Genomic DNA, 13,584 nt, shown 5'->3' on the forward strand with positions numbered 1-13,584 from the left:
GAGGGTCGGGGTGGTGCGGCGGCACCAGGACTTTGAGTTCCTGGGGTTCGATGGGGACGCAGGACGCCGGCTGCAAGCGTTCTACCGAAGCCCTCGGGCAGCATCCGGTCCCCTCCCGCCGGCCTGGGAGGCCGCACTTTTCCACGGGCTCCCACCCTGCTGTGCTTCCCCGCACCCCACATCCGAGGCCAAAGGCTCTTCAGCACTTTTATTAAAAACTGGTGACGCACGGAGTGCTCCGGGCATCCCTGGGCCGCTTTAGCCCGCGGGACTGGGTCCGTTCCAGCCGCGCACGCCCGGCCCGGGGGTGGGGAACAGGGGTCGAGGTTCTAGTGGCTGCAGACCCCGCCGATCACTTGCCCACCGACTCGAATATGATGCGGTTCTGCTCGGCGCGCTCCCGCTGGCTCTGTGTCCGCGCCAGCTCCAGCAGGGTCCGCAGCAGGTGGAAGGTGAGATCAATGGACAGCGGAGGGTCGTCCCGTCTCGGCCGCTCCCCCGCGGTCCGTGATCCCCACCGGCCGGTCCCCGAGCGGCGCGGGAAGCGCTCCGCCAGCAGCAAGAGCAGCGCGCGGGCCCCGCCGTCCTGGTTTCGCGCCCCGGGGCTCCAGCGCAGACTCGGGTCCCGGACTCCGGCCGCCGCCGCCTCGGGGCTCCACTGGCTGCTCCCTGGGCGCAGCTGTGCCAGGAGTAGCAGCGCCACCAGCAGCGCCGCGCGTCCCCCCTGCTTCATGGTGCCGCCGGCCCTGGACACACAGAGGCAGCGCAGGGTGAGGCGCACATGGGGGAGTCGCAGGTGGCACCACTCCCCTTCCCGCGCGCATCCAAGCTCCCCTGCCGCGCCCCTGCGGCTGCGGGCTGGTACCCAAAACCTTCCCTCCAGCCCCAGAGGCTGCCCAGCCCGGTCCTCCCTCTCTCCCCTTGGGCGAATCGCGGTGGGTGAGCTGAGCGCCAAGTCCTGGCGCTGAGGGAGTCAGGGCGGATGCTCAGAGCCACTCACAGGTTGCCGGAGAGTGTCTGCGTGCTGCGGGATGGGGCTCCAGTCTCCGTCCCTCGGGTGGGCTGAGGGCACCGCGGGGAACCCGGGGTCTGTCCCGGGACCGCCGCCAGCCTTATATAGCTCCAGGACAGCTCCGACTGACGTCAGCGAGAAACATGCACTGATTGTAGAAGCAATGACGGCCGCAGCCTCAAGTCTGGCCGCTCGCTAGACCTGGAGGGGTGCACCTCACAACCCCGGACTCTGGGTCCAGGGGTCAGCACAGCACGTGGCCCCCGCCTTAAGAGAGCGAGAAGCCCCTGGGACATAACCATTGCTCTGGGAGCCATGAGGCCCTTTTACCTGCTAACAACAGCCAGCAGGGACTAGGGCCAGTCCCCAGATCAGAGCAGTCAAGTGTCTGGTCTTCTGTGGCACAAAGAGAGACTGGACTTTATGGCTGTCGGTGGCGCCCACCCTGCTGTTGGCCTCTAGAAGGGGCCAGAGGCATTGGGAGAAGGTTGCGTTGCTCTAACCTAGTCCCTAGTGCCTAGTCCCCACTATCAGTTTGGCAAAGGCACTCAGGAGCACAGCCGGCTCCTGCTCTGGTACGACCCCAGACCCCAGATGCAGCCCCCACTCTCAGGATGCACGTGGTCTTATGCCAGCCCCGTGGTCCAGATTCTAGGCCAGACTGTCGAGGCACCATTAGAGAGCCTCTGGGCTCTGGGTGCTTTCAGACTACAAAAGACAGGTCCATCTGCTTCAGAGTTTGCCCCCAAGGGGCATTTTTGCCAAGTTCGTTTTTCTTCTGGGAATCATAGCAGCAGTATTACGGTACCTTTGACCTTCGGTGAAGATCACTTGGTAGGAAGTAAGGGAACTTGCCTTCATCTCTTCACACTGCTATACCAAAACTACTATCAACTCCGTATCTTATAAACAGCAAACATTTATTTCTCACAGTTCTAGAAGCTGGAGATCCAAGCCCATGGCGCTAACAGATGTGCTATCAGGAGAGAAGCAGCTGGCTAACTTTCATAGCGAGCACCTTCTCGCTATGTTCCCGTATGTGGGAGGCGTGAGAGATATGTCTGGGCTGCTTTAAAAAGGCACGAATCCCTCATGACCTCATCACCTCCAAAGGTCCCACTGCCTAATGCCCTCACCGTGGGCATTAGGTTTTCAACAGATGAATCCTGGAGGGCACACAAACACTCATCTGTAGCACGTGGATTCAGGTTTCCACCCTGCCACTGGCTGGTGGTGTGGACACGTCACCTCACTTTTGTGAGCGCACCTGAGTGTGCTCCTCCATAGGAGATGATCGGGATTGGCTATCTCTAGACTTCTTCCCAGCTCTAGAAATTCTGACTGCCCCATAGTTTCTGCTGGGGCCCCTGCATCGCGTCTGCAGGTTTCACACTACATAATCACCAAACAGATCTGCGGAGGCGCCATATACAGGTTCGGGGCCCCCAGAGAGCCAGAGCTCCAGCTGGGCTGGGAAGGTTAGAGAGCAGATGTGTCTGTGATGAGTGGGGGCGATGGCACTGTGGGATACAGGGTAAGTCACAGCAGACGAGACCATATGCCTTTATGGGGTGCCTACCACATGGTGGGGATAAGACCATTATAAAGGTTGTAGCGATTTCAAAAGAAGTCAGGTGCTAAGTCCATTAAGTTCTGAGTGGCCACGGAACCCCAGGAAAAGCGATGTGCCCTCTTCGAGGAGGCTTTCTGAGCGCACTGGGTTCAAGCCACAGCACTGTCTGCGCAGACATCGGGGTGAGGCTGGCCTAGAGCCGGTGGGCCTTCCACGACAGGTAGGAGTTCCAGACGACCGCGACACACTGCACAACGGCCAACCTACGGCACGAGGGAATGGCATCGTGAAGACAATGGAAGACAAGGAGCAAGCATGGGGGATGGGGAGAGCTGGACAAGTGCTACGGGAAAGGAGGGCTGGCCTCTGAGAACGTCACCACCGAGGTCTCCCTCCTTCAGCCCTGAGGAAGGGATGTGTGGATCAGACCAGAGGACAAGCAGGCTGGGTTCTGGGGCTGTCCGAGCCCCGTCTCCGAGCCTCAGAGTGGAACACCGTCATCCCGCCAAGAGTGGCTCTTACTCACTCCTGTCCAGGCTCCTTCCGAATACTCGTCTCTGTCCGCCTTTACCAGCCGAAGAGAGTCTACCTTTCAAAACCGTCCCGCTGGCCGTGAAAAGTAACACCTCCTTCTCTTTACTCTCAGTTTACCTTTTCTAGCTGCAAAGAGCATCGCAGGGACTCTAGTGTGGAGAACCCGGTCCATTAAGCTACACTATTCATGTAAATGCTGACTCCGTCCCCTCTGAAGAGTTTCATACTCTTCCCCGTTCCCAATGCCCTTTCACCGCCCACAATTTTAACAACTCATCTTGAGCTCTGCTGTAGTTTTTACTGTGGTTTCAGCAACTGCCCTTATTATTAAGGCGGACTAGTGCTCTGCAGCGGACTCACGGGCCCACGTTCCTCCTCAGCTCTTCGGTCTCCCTTCCCATCCAGCCCAGACTGCTGCCCCCCAGGCACTGGCCCTGCAGCTCTGCCGTCGAAAGTGAGCGCTCAGGCGGGGCGGTGGGGGAGACGGGACTATGAGCAGGAGCCTCTTCGAGAAGATGAAAGAGGGTCAGTGGGCAGGTTCTGGGACAGCGTCTCTAAAGGATCAGAAGGTCTGACTAGCATGCCTGAGAGTCTGAGGAACTCTGATGGGGCAGTGTTCTGCGAGGGTCTCAAGTGACTCCAGGTAGAAAGAGGAATCACTTGGCGTCCAGCTGTTTGTGCCGTGAACCTTCCCTGGAGGTGGGGTGAGGATGTGGCTTACCTGTAATGAAGGGGAACCAGGTAGAAGTTGGCTAACTGCACAGCGGGCCAGAGCTACAAGAGAAAGAAGGTAAAGGTTGGGGGGCTGCCTCCCTCACCCGACCCCCATACTCACTGGCCTTACTCCAGCTTCTGCAGACAAGAACAAGGCGAACGGGTGAGTACTTCCCTGAGCACAGTGCCCACGCTGGGGACAAGAGTCATCCCAATTGTGGGATTTCTATGGCAGGAGGACCCCCATCCCCAGGCACTTTTGGACTCAGGAAAGCAGAAGAGACAGCTGCAGAGTCAGCGCTTACATAGTAGTTGGTGATGAGGGCGTCAGAATAGTCCTGGGGACACAAAAGAGACAAACTTACCCATGCACACACTTCCAACTAGCACCCACTTCCCAGTCTACAGAGCACCTCCAACACAGACTACACTCTGACCGCACCCCCCAGCTTGTCTTCGCCGGAGCCTGGGGCTCTGCCTGCATCCCACTGGCTCCTCCCCACGAAGCCTGCCTCATTCCCCTGGGACTGCCAGGCTGCCAGCTGGAGACCGTCCCCCACCTGCCCTGCTCACCCGCCGCAGCTTGGCCCAGTTGTCCTGGACTGACAGTCCATTGAGTGCTCCTACCAGTGAGAGGAAAGAGCCTAGAAAACATGGGGCAAAGCACCCCTGGGGAGAGAAATTAAACTTCTGTGAGCACAGAAATCCGCCCCCCCCCAATGCCAGCTCCTGCTTCCCAAGTCCCTTTTCCTTCTGCTCACCTGATCCAACAGCATCTTCTTCAGCGCGTCTACCTTGCTGGTGCCAGGGATGAGGCAGTCCAAGACCCTGTACCAGCCTCCTACGGTGGGGCCCTGAAAGCAAACCCCAGAGAGGACAGAGGGTGTGTGGCGAGGGGAGCCCTTGGCTTTTGCATCACAATGCTCCTCTCTCAAGGATTAGAAACCAAATCCTATCTCACGCTGGCTTAGATGTAGGGGAGGCCAAGGGAAACTGAAGAATGACATGGAACTAAGACCACCGTCCAGTCCTCCAGCAACCCCACTGTAGACAGAGCTTACCACGAAGCCACAGCCCAGGGAGACCATGATCAGGGTCCGGCGAGCCTGGTGTCCCCGCACACCTCGTTTCTCCACCAGTTGCTGTGAGATAATGTCACCCAGGCCCATCAGGGACCCTGCGCAGGGAACACAGGTGTTGTCAGGATACCTCCTGGAGGTAGGTTGCCATTCCAGGGAGGGAAGGAAGTCCCTGAATGAGGCTCTGACACTTAGAGCCTAAGAGATTAATTCTGGGGCAAATGGCCAGTCCTTTACTGCCGCTTCAAAGTGTCATGTTAGAAACTGAGCTGAGCAGCGTGCATCAGGCCAGGGCCCACAGACTGTGCACGGAGTCCGAAAGGGAAGTCACAGTCAGCAACTGCAGATGAAGGGGAACCTAAGGTGCTTGGCATTGAGAACCATGGACTATCAGAACTGGAAAAGCAGGGCGCCTGGGTGGCTCAGTGGGTTAAAGCCTCTGCCTTTGGCTCAGGTCATGATCCCAGGGTCCTGGGATCAAGCCCTGCATCGGGCTCTCTGCTCAGCCGGCAGCCTGCTTCCTCCTCTTTCTCTGTCTGCTTGTGATCTTTGTCTGTCAAATAAATAAATAGAATCTTAAAAAAAAAAAAAAAAAAAGAATTGGAAAAGTCTTCCAGATAATTCCATCCAAACTCCTTATTTTTGAGGTATAGAAATGAAGGTCTGGGACCTCATATACCTAGTAAGTGGCAGAAGCAAGGCAAGAACCAGGTGGCTTGACTTCCTACATGGTGATTTTTCCAGGACTCATATTGTGAACAGATCCTGTGTAGAATGTAAGGAACTCTGGGGTTTCTCCCCTAGTCCCAGGCGAGACCCTGGAAAGTATCCTTCACCTTGGTCTTGGGGTCTCTCTTTGTGAAGGACAGCAAGAATAATTCACTTCCTAAAGCACGAGTGCTTACATGGTCCCAGGCAGGAAGACGACTGGCTGAACTGGGAAGAGTCCCCACAAGTAGGAGTCCTGGTCACCTCCTAGCACAATCAGGTAAATCCAGACGTCCCCCCATTCACAACCTCAGACTGGGGGGACAATAGATATTATAGCCATTCCCCCCAACCCCAGGCCTTTGTACCTGCTTCCCCCTCCCTCATTCATACAGACACCCCTTTCCGAAGCAACCCCAGTCAGATGCCCACACCCAGAAACCAAGATAGAAACTGTCACTATTTACAGAGCCCCCCGTCAGTTATGGTGGCATGATGGTTTCCAGCAAACACACACACACAGGGTCACTTGGGAGTGACCAGATGATCTCCGGCTCGCCTGTCCATATCACTGAGTAATGAGAGCCCCCCTCCAGCCCCTCGGCCACCACGGTCCCTGTGCCCTCAATCAGCGCTGGGCAAACACATCCTTTAACCCTAGTCCTTGGTACAGAGCAGGCTCTGACGTCCACGCTGGCTGTGCACTCACAGCTCTTCCCCCGCAGCAGCCGCAAAGCCCCGCCCCAGAGCTGCAGCCACAGCCCAGGCGGCTGGGGAAGGCTGAGGGCTGGCGCCATGACCCCCACGGTCCCCACGGCTGGCCTCAGCTGCTGGCGCTCCCAGCCCTGGAGCAGCTCCGGGGCCCCAGTGCACCCGTCATGGGGGTCCTGCCTCTCCTCTCCCTGAAACTCTCAAAGTGCTGGAGGCTCTTCCCAGAACATGCTAGCCATGACCTCCCAGAGGACGAAGAGAGAATCCTAGACATCTCTGTTCTCTTATCCTCCGCCACACCTAACCAAGGGCCTGGCAGGTGCTCAGAAAACCAACCGAAGGAAAACGCCAATGTATAGTCCCAAACAACAGGCCCACTCTAGGAAGGGCGTGAGGAGCCCCCAGGCCCACGTGTGAGGACCTGTGAAAGTGAAGGCTTGTTCCCTGCTCCACTCGGTTGGCAATCATCTCCCTTTCCCCTGCCTCCCCGCCCCCCCGGGAGGCCTTGCTGCTGTGGCCATGCATCAAGGCAAGGGTACCCGGAGAAGGCCCACAGAGGGCAGAACAGAAGGCAGTCACTTCTTAAATGAAGGGACCTAACAGCTTGATGTTCTACTTTGGCAAAATGTTTACAGTTTACAAATGGATCTCACGCATTTAATCCTCACGAAAGTTCTGGGAGGTGGGGTCACACCTCCATTTAACGTCTTTAAGAGATGAGGTTATTTAGTAAGGAGTAGAGTTGGGTCTGAACCCAGGCCTTCTCTCAAGGAACAGGAGGCTAGGGAATCACCGCAGGGCAGAGACATGGGCTCATGGGTCAGTGGCGCCAAGAGGCCTCTGTGCCTTCCACTCCCAGGGGACTCCTTGCCCAAGCAAGGCCCCAAAGGCCACACATCAAAGACACTTCTTAGACTAATGCACTTCCTGTCTTTTACTGCCCAGGAGGTGACCCTCTCTGTTCCTTGTCACTTTGTAGGGACGGCAACAGTCACCCAACTTGCCAACAGTCACCCAACAAGCTAAAGGCAGAGCAGGAACGAAAACCACAGTCCGGGGAGCCAGCAGCCTTGGAAAAAGACGGATTCCAGGATCCAGACCATGCCCATCAGGTGGAAAGGCAGCAGTGAGAGGGAGGAGCCCCTGCCAGCCCTGTCCATTTCAGACAAAACCGTGCCCAGCTACTCCTCCTCTGCCCACAGGCCATCATCAGGGCACTGGGCCTGCAGAAACCCTGGGGCAGTTGAAGGCTTTGGTCTGAGCACAGTGAAGGCCTGAATCTCTGCCCAAGCAAATTTGGGCAAGAAGAGCTTGCCCAGTGCCAGAGCCCAAACAGGCCCCAGCTGGGTTCTGGGAGTCCTCCTGACATATTTGGTTGGTCTAGATCTTTCAGTGCTCTGGCTCCCCTTGCCTTGGACTTGTTTCTAGGGGCTTGGAGCCGGAGACCTGCAAAGACGTACTGCCCGAGCCTGATGGGGCAGGGTGAGGGGCTGCGGGCACTGATGCCCGATGCCAGGCCGGGCGAGGAGCCCAGCAGGCAGACACTGGCGCAGGTGTGACATCATGCCCTTGGGTAGGTGCCAGTTCTCATGCCGTCACTCCCCACCGGATTCAGTGGAGTGAGGGGGGTGGGGAGCAGACTGCCTCTGGCCACTGATCTATTTGGGACCACCCCCTGCCCGCTAGTTGAAAAGCCCCAACTTCCACACCGCCTTCCTAGTTCCCTACTTCCCCTATTATGTTCCTTTCGTGGCTTTTGTGTATGGGGTCTTAGTTGCAAGAAAATTAAGTGCTAATGGAAGATGAGCAGGTTGAGGGGCAGAAAGGTGGAATGGAGAGCAGGAAGCATGCCCTTGAGGATTAGAGGCCTGGGCGACAGGTAGAGCTCCTGGCATGGGGCCAGCGGTGCTGCCGACTCTCTCCTCCCCAGAAGTCTCCACAATTAAAGGGCTGCTTGGGCTGGGGGCCGGCTCTGATAGACCCCAAAGGCAACGGAAGCCTAGCAGCGAGAGAGGGGCGAGTGCTTTCTGGGGGACTGGTCTGAATGCTCTCCCCATTCCTGGCCCGAAGCTGTCCTACTGCTAGAAAATGGGACAAAATGGGAGGGCTCTGCAGCTTCTCAGGTATGTAAGCCAGACCAGTGGGGGCTACGCTCAGCTTTCCGGGGCCCCGTAGTCTTGAGTGCAGGGCAGAGCAGTGGGAAGTGTGCTCCGTTCTAAGGCCAGCTCTACCACTGACCGCGGGGACCCAAGTGCACATCACCCCTGCCCCCGCTGCAGCCTCCTGCTCTATGGTGTCAGGGCAGGACTGGACACTCCCGTGCCTGCTGAGTGCGCATGCCTGGCGTAATACAGACTCCAGGGAAACCACTGTCTGCAGCAGCTCAGCTGCCCCATAGCAGGACTAGAGTGGCCAAAAATGGATGGAGCTGGGCCCGGGGCCCAATGTAGACTGGAAGGGCCCTTCAGAAAGGACGGGAAGAGGCTGACTCAGGCTGTATGGAACACACAGTGGACCTTTTCCCAGCATGCTCTGTTCCTGACTTTAGCTTGGTCAACACTACCCATTATCAGACACTTCTCTTGAACCATTTCGGATCCTGATTCACTTATCCCTGACTCCGCCCACTACTGCAGCTCAAGCTGGGTCATACCCAGGGCTGTGCAGTGGATGCCTCACCCGGGGGCTGCACACAGGTGTCGACATTCCATGTGTTTGACCAACGGGGGAAGAGAGCTGGTGGGTAAAGGTTTCTTTTCTCCAGAAAAGGCTATTCTCCCCTATAGTCCTCAGAGGCATTTCAAAGAGCTTCTCAGTCAGCTTTAAGGGATGGAGTAGCCACGGGCCCTAAGCAGTATGCGATCTGATCTTCCTCATACTGGCTCGCCCTCCGCCCCCATGGGACGACTTCCCACTCCCTTACAAAGTACCTGCACCAAAGCCCCAGGCCCTGCTACTTGGAGAACCAAGGCTGAGATAGTCACCCATGTTCAAATTTAAGGCAAATGGAACAAACACAGCCAAAACACCACTAGAAAAAGAACCACTTGCGGTGTCTGCGGGGGCGCAGTCGGTTAAGCGTCCTACTTTTTTTTTTTTTTTTTTTTTAATTTGACAGAGAGAGAGATCACAAGTAGGCAGACAGGCAGGCAGAGAGAGGTGGTGGGGGAAACAGACTCCCCGCTGAGCAGGGAGTCCCATGCGGGGCTTGATCCCAGGATCCTGGGATCACAACCGGAGCCCAAGGCAGAGGCTTTAACCCACTGAGCCATCCAGGCACCCCAAGCATCCTACTCTTGATTTCGCCTCTGGTCATGATCTCAGGGTCGTGAGATCGAGCCCTGCATCAACTCTGCTCTGAGCATGCAGTCTGCTCGAGATTCTCTCTCCTCCTCCCTCTGCCCCTCCTGCTTGTGCAAGCATGCTCTCTCTCTCTCTAAAAAATAAATAAATCGGTCTGGGAAAAAAAAAAAAAAAAAAAAAGAACACCTTGCCATGTGTGGGTTAACAATACTCATGGAGAGGGCCAAGCCCAGGAGTCTTTGTGTCTATTAAGCACTTCTTAATTTCTAAAGCCTTTTCACTAACCTGACAACCCTGACACTAACTCTGTGAGGTCAGCTAACTAAACTCAATTCCTGAACGAGGAAGCTGAGGCTCTGAGAGGTTTACTCCCTTACTTGTCTCTCTTCGGGCACCTACTGAGGGCTACGACTCTTAAATTCAAATCCTGCTCTTCTAACTCCAAGTCTGAAATCCCTATTTTGTCTTCCAGTGTGAGGAGCTACCCCAGGGGGCCTTAGGAAGCACTGCGCTAGGATCTAAGATCAGCCTGGGGAGCTAAACCTACCTCCTCCCTTTATTTGCAGTTTGAGCCAAATACACTAGCAGCAGGGAAGAAGTCTGAGAAAAGTGCTTCCTAGAAAGTGCTTCTAGACCAGCACCCCAGCATAGCCCATGTATCTGCGCAAGGGACCCTCTAAAGGCCAGCTCCTCCCCGTGTCCACTGCACACCCCCTGGGTAGGGAAACACAAGGACTAGCTCTCCCTCTCTATTCTTGATGCCACGAGGGGGAAACTTCCGTCCAGCAGTGCAGGGCCCCGAGGGAGTCTGAGGCTGGCAAAAGGCCCAGCGTGTCAGTCCCCATCGCAGCCACACAGTCCAGAATGAGTCACCACACACGCAACCAGGTGAGTCATGCAGGCTGACGGACACTCTGAGGACATGGGGTGGTTGGGCACAGAGGCTGGAGAGGGGCCCAGGGAGGGGCAAAATTGTCCATCCCTTGGCCAGTCACCCAGTGAAGTTTCTTGGGCTGGGGTGGGGCTGTTCCAGTAAGAGGCTTGCTGTTCCTCTGGCTTCCATAGCCTGCTACTCAACAGTCTTCCTCTAAGAAGCCCATGGTCCTCCCTAGAATCCTCTTCCCTTCCTCTAAACATAGGCAAGATCCCATCTTAACCCGATCACTCTTGCATGCCCCAACAGTCTCAGAGCTTCTAGTCCTCCCCCCTGTAAAACCATAGCTCTGTGCCATCCCCTCACTTCTTAGCTAATGCGCAAAGTAAAGATGGTAACAAATACAGAGACTGGGTTACCTTTGTGAGGCGTTAGCCACTCACTGGATTTGGAGTAAACATAAATCCTTGATTAGTATATTGTTTGGGGATACATAAGAGGGTAGTAAAACTGTAAGAAAAGCAAAAGAGTGGTATAAACAAAACTCAGGAAAGCAGTTATTTCTTGGCTTGTATGAATTAAGGATAGGTGCTCAAGGGTTCTCAAGCTGGGTACTGATACAAGAATAATCAATTTTAATCCTATTTAAACCATACATACATGTCTTAACCATTCTTTTTTATGTTAAGATATTATTTCATGATTAAAAAAAAAACTAAGAAAAATAAACTGGGGTAAGAGTCCTGATCCCAGCACTTAATAGGTGTGTAATCTAGTGTGGACTCAAGGGATCCTAGCTCACAGATCTTTGTGCAGAGCTATGAGATAATGTGTTGAAAGTGTTTTGCACACTGTTAATATGTTAGATGAGCATTTGCTATTGTTAGCTTTCTAAATTAAGGTCTCCTGGGGCAATGCCTTTAACCCCAAGGGATGACTCTTCAGCTTTCTGAGGACTTTCAGATCCTACTTTACAGCAGGGTATAACCCTTCCTTAAGAACAGCCTTGGGGGCCCACCCACCAAAAGACTGGGGACAACTTCGGATGAGAGACAGCCAACCTTTGAAGGAGGCTCAATAGAAGCAGAAAATGAGGAAGGTGTGGTGGGGTGAGCTTCTGCCTCCCAAATCAGGCTGCTCTGGTCCCGCTCAGGTCTATTCACTCACCAGCTGTCAGGACCTGTACTTTCCACGGGTGATTGGCCAGGGCTCGCTGGTATGCCCGCCAGAGTGCCATGATTCCTGTCAAGCCAAGAGGAGAGGGGGGGGTCACCCCCCGCCCCTCCCCACAATTAAAGACACCCTTGACTTTCCCCTGTGTCCACTCCCTCTCCTCGTCCTGCTTCCGATACGTCTTAGAGGCGCAGAGGCCTCAGGAGGGATGCTTCCTGGACAGCTTCCTGTCACAGGGATCGCCTTAGACAATCAGGTCACAGAGGAACGCTGTAGGTGGCTGCGGAATCTCGGTGGCAGCCACCCGCCACCCCATCTCTGAAGCAGAGCCACCTGGGGGCCTCCTCCTTCCACACCGAGGCACTTCATAATGGCAGGTTTGCTCTGGCTTTCACCCAGAGTCTGGTCGGTCACCAGAATCACTTAGTTGGAACCAGCCCATATCCTTCCTGAGTCCAACTCTACACCGGAAATAGGGCCTGTCATTCTCTGGGCCTGGACAGGTCACATGGGCTTTGGGCACTAAAGGCACGCGACGATTTGGGCCCTGAAAGGAGGATCGCCCGGCACTCACCTGCCCTCGCCGCCAGCCCCTCCCACGTGACCCGACCGGGAAGGACTTCCGCCGCAAGTCCCGCCCCTTCCGTCCGGCTTCCCCCGGAACTTCGCCCACCCCCACCCGGCGCGCAGCAGCCGGGGTTGGAGTGGGAGTGGACTGAGCGCAATACTCGTGGAGAACCGCTCAGCTGTCCATCTGTAAGCAAGCCCTTTTTGAAGTGGACCGCGCGGGGTCTCGGTGAGGGTCCCGCCTTCCTTAGTTCCCACTTGGGTCCGACCTCTGCCTCCTTATGCCCCTTCTACCCCGAAGCCCTGGCTTCTTAACCTGGATGGACCCTCACTGCTCCCGCACCCCGGAACTGGCCAAGGTGCTGACGCCCTTCTCAGTCTCGAAAATCAATTTAGAAACCATAAGCCCTAGTTAGGTGCATTATTTTTACAGTGTTCCCGGGTTCTTCACTAGCCTTGACTGTGAGCTCCTGCATGGGTAGAATTTGTCATCCTCTTAGCACTAGTTCAGTCTTCGTCCACAATGGCCTTTAGAGATGCTGCGTAAAGAGGACCCCTCCACTGGAAGCACGGGATTCCAGAACCTGAGTCCGCGTACTGGCTTTGTAACTAGTGGGCTCTGCAGCCTGGTCACCATTACACTTGAACTTAAGGTTCCTCATCTATTAGACTATGTTTATCACACTGGGCTCCTCAGTGTTAGGGGTTTACAAGATGTTTCTGGGAGGTATCACTCACTACAGGTTCTTCTTTACCTCAGTTTAAAAAATCATTTTAGAAAGAGCCACTTTTAAACAAAGGGGTTCACAACTTAAAGTGTTTGGAAATCTCTAGATTATGTGATTTTTTTTTAAAGATTTTATTTATTTATTTGACAGAGAGAGAGATCACAAGTAGGCAGAGAGGCAGGCAGAGAGGAGGAAGCAGACTCCCTGCGGAGCAGAAAGCCCGATGCGGGGCTCAATCCCAGGACCCTGAGATCATGACCTGAGCCGAAGGCAGTGGCTTAATCCACTGAGTCACCCAGGCGCCCCGATTATGTGATTTCTTAATCTTCCTTTTCAGCTTTAACATTCTAAAATTTTGCAAATATAGTGCAACATCCTTTCAAGGGTGGCAGAAATTACTGTAAGATCCCTGGCAGATTTGTCAGGCTGGAAGCCTTTGCTTAACTATATCCAGGGAACCCACACTTCAGGAAGCAACCATTCCTGACTTTCAGGCTCCCACCTGGCTAGCTCTAGCTCTTATTTATTCAATGCCTATGTGATTAAGACAGGGAAAATCTTGTCACAGGTACTGGAGAAACACAAGGAGGAAGCAGGATAATCTGATG

The 13,584-nt window shown here is 55.1% G+C and overlaps 2 protein-coding genes across 4 annotated transcripts; both read right to left on the reverse strand.

Moving 5' to 3' along the window:
• Nucleotides 1-253: 253 nt before the first annotated feature.
• UCN (urocortin) lies at nt 254-1,363 on the reverse strand. The gene is made up of 2 exons (XM_045979876.1): nt 1,001-1,363; nt 254-746 (listed from the first exon to the last, which is right to left on the reverse strand). The coding sequence occupies exon 2, from the start codon at nt 731-733 to the stop codon at nt 353-355; it is 381 nt and encodes a 126-aa protein (XP_045835832.1). The 5' UTR covers nt 734-746; nt 1,001-1,363; the 3' UTR covers nt 254-352.
• Nucleotides 1,364-1,908: 545 nt separating this feature from the next.
• Nucleotides 1,909-12,280, reverse strand: MPV17 (mitochondrial inner membrane protein MPV17). 3 transcript variants are annotated; one of them, XM_045979873.1, is made up of 9 exons: nt 12,256-12,275; nt 11,676-11,750; nt 10,928-11,018; nt 4,895-5,010; nt 4,595-4,687; nt 4,407-4,502; nt 4,139-4,171; nt 3,841-3,893; nt 1,909-2,848 (listed from the first exon to the last, which is right to left on the reverse strand). In XM_045979873.1, exons 4-9 carry the CDS (start codon nt 5,000-5,002, stop codon nt 2,779-2,781), a joined length of 453 nt encoding a protein of 150 aa, XP_045835829.1. In that variant the 5' UTR covers nt 5,003-5,010; nt 10,928-11,018; nt 11,676-11,750; nt 12,256-12,275; the 3' UTR covers nt 1,909-2,778. The 3 variants fall into 3 exon arrangements, with proteins under 3 accessions (XP_045835829.1, XP_045835828.1, XP_045835831.1); XM_045979872.1 differs by lacking the exon at nt 10,928-11,018 and having other exon boundaries at nt 12,256-12,280; XM_045979875.1 differs by lacking the exons at nt 10,928-11,018; nt 11,676-11,750; nt 12,256-12,275 and adding an exon at nt 5,818-5,910.
• Between the last annotated feature and the right edge of the window lie 1,304 nt (nt 12,281-13,584).

The sequence above is a fragment of the Meles meles genome, chromosome 15 (genome assembly GCF_922984935.1).
Source record: "Meles meles chromosome 15, mMelMel3.1 paternal haplotype, whole genome shotgun sequence".
NCBI classification, from domain to species: Eukaryota; Metazoa; Chordata; class Mammalia; order Carnivora; family Mustelidae; genus Meles; species Meles meles.

What these genes read in the sequence shown, in the direction of transcription:
- UCN (XM_045979876.1), bottom strand. Translation starts at nt 733, where the DNA reads ATGAAGCAGGGGGGACGCGCGGCGCTGCTGGTGGCGCTGCTACTCCTG.
- MPV17 (XM_045979872.1), bottom strand. Translation starts at nt 11,745, where the DNA reads ATGGCACTCTGGCGGGCATACCAGCGAGCCCTGGCCAATCACCCGTGG. An exon ending in AGTACAGGTCCTGACAGCTG is followed by an intron (nt 5,011 to 11,675) that starts GTGAGTGAATAG and finishes TTCCCTGCGCAG; the next exon opens with GGTCCCTGATGGGCCTGGGT. An exon ending in CCCTCATCACCAACTACTAT is followed by an intron (nt 3,894 to 4,138) that starts GTAAGCGCTGAC and finishes TTTCTCTTGTAG; the next exon opens with CTCTGGCCCGCTGTGCAGTT.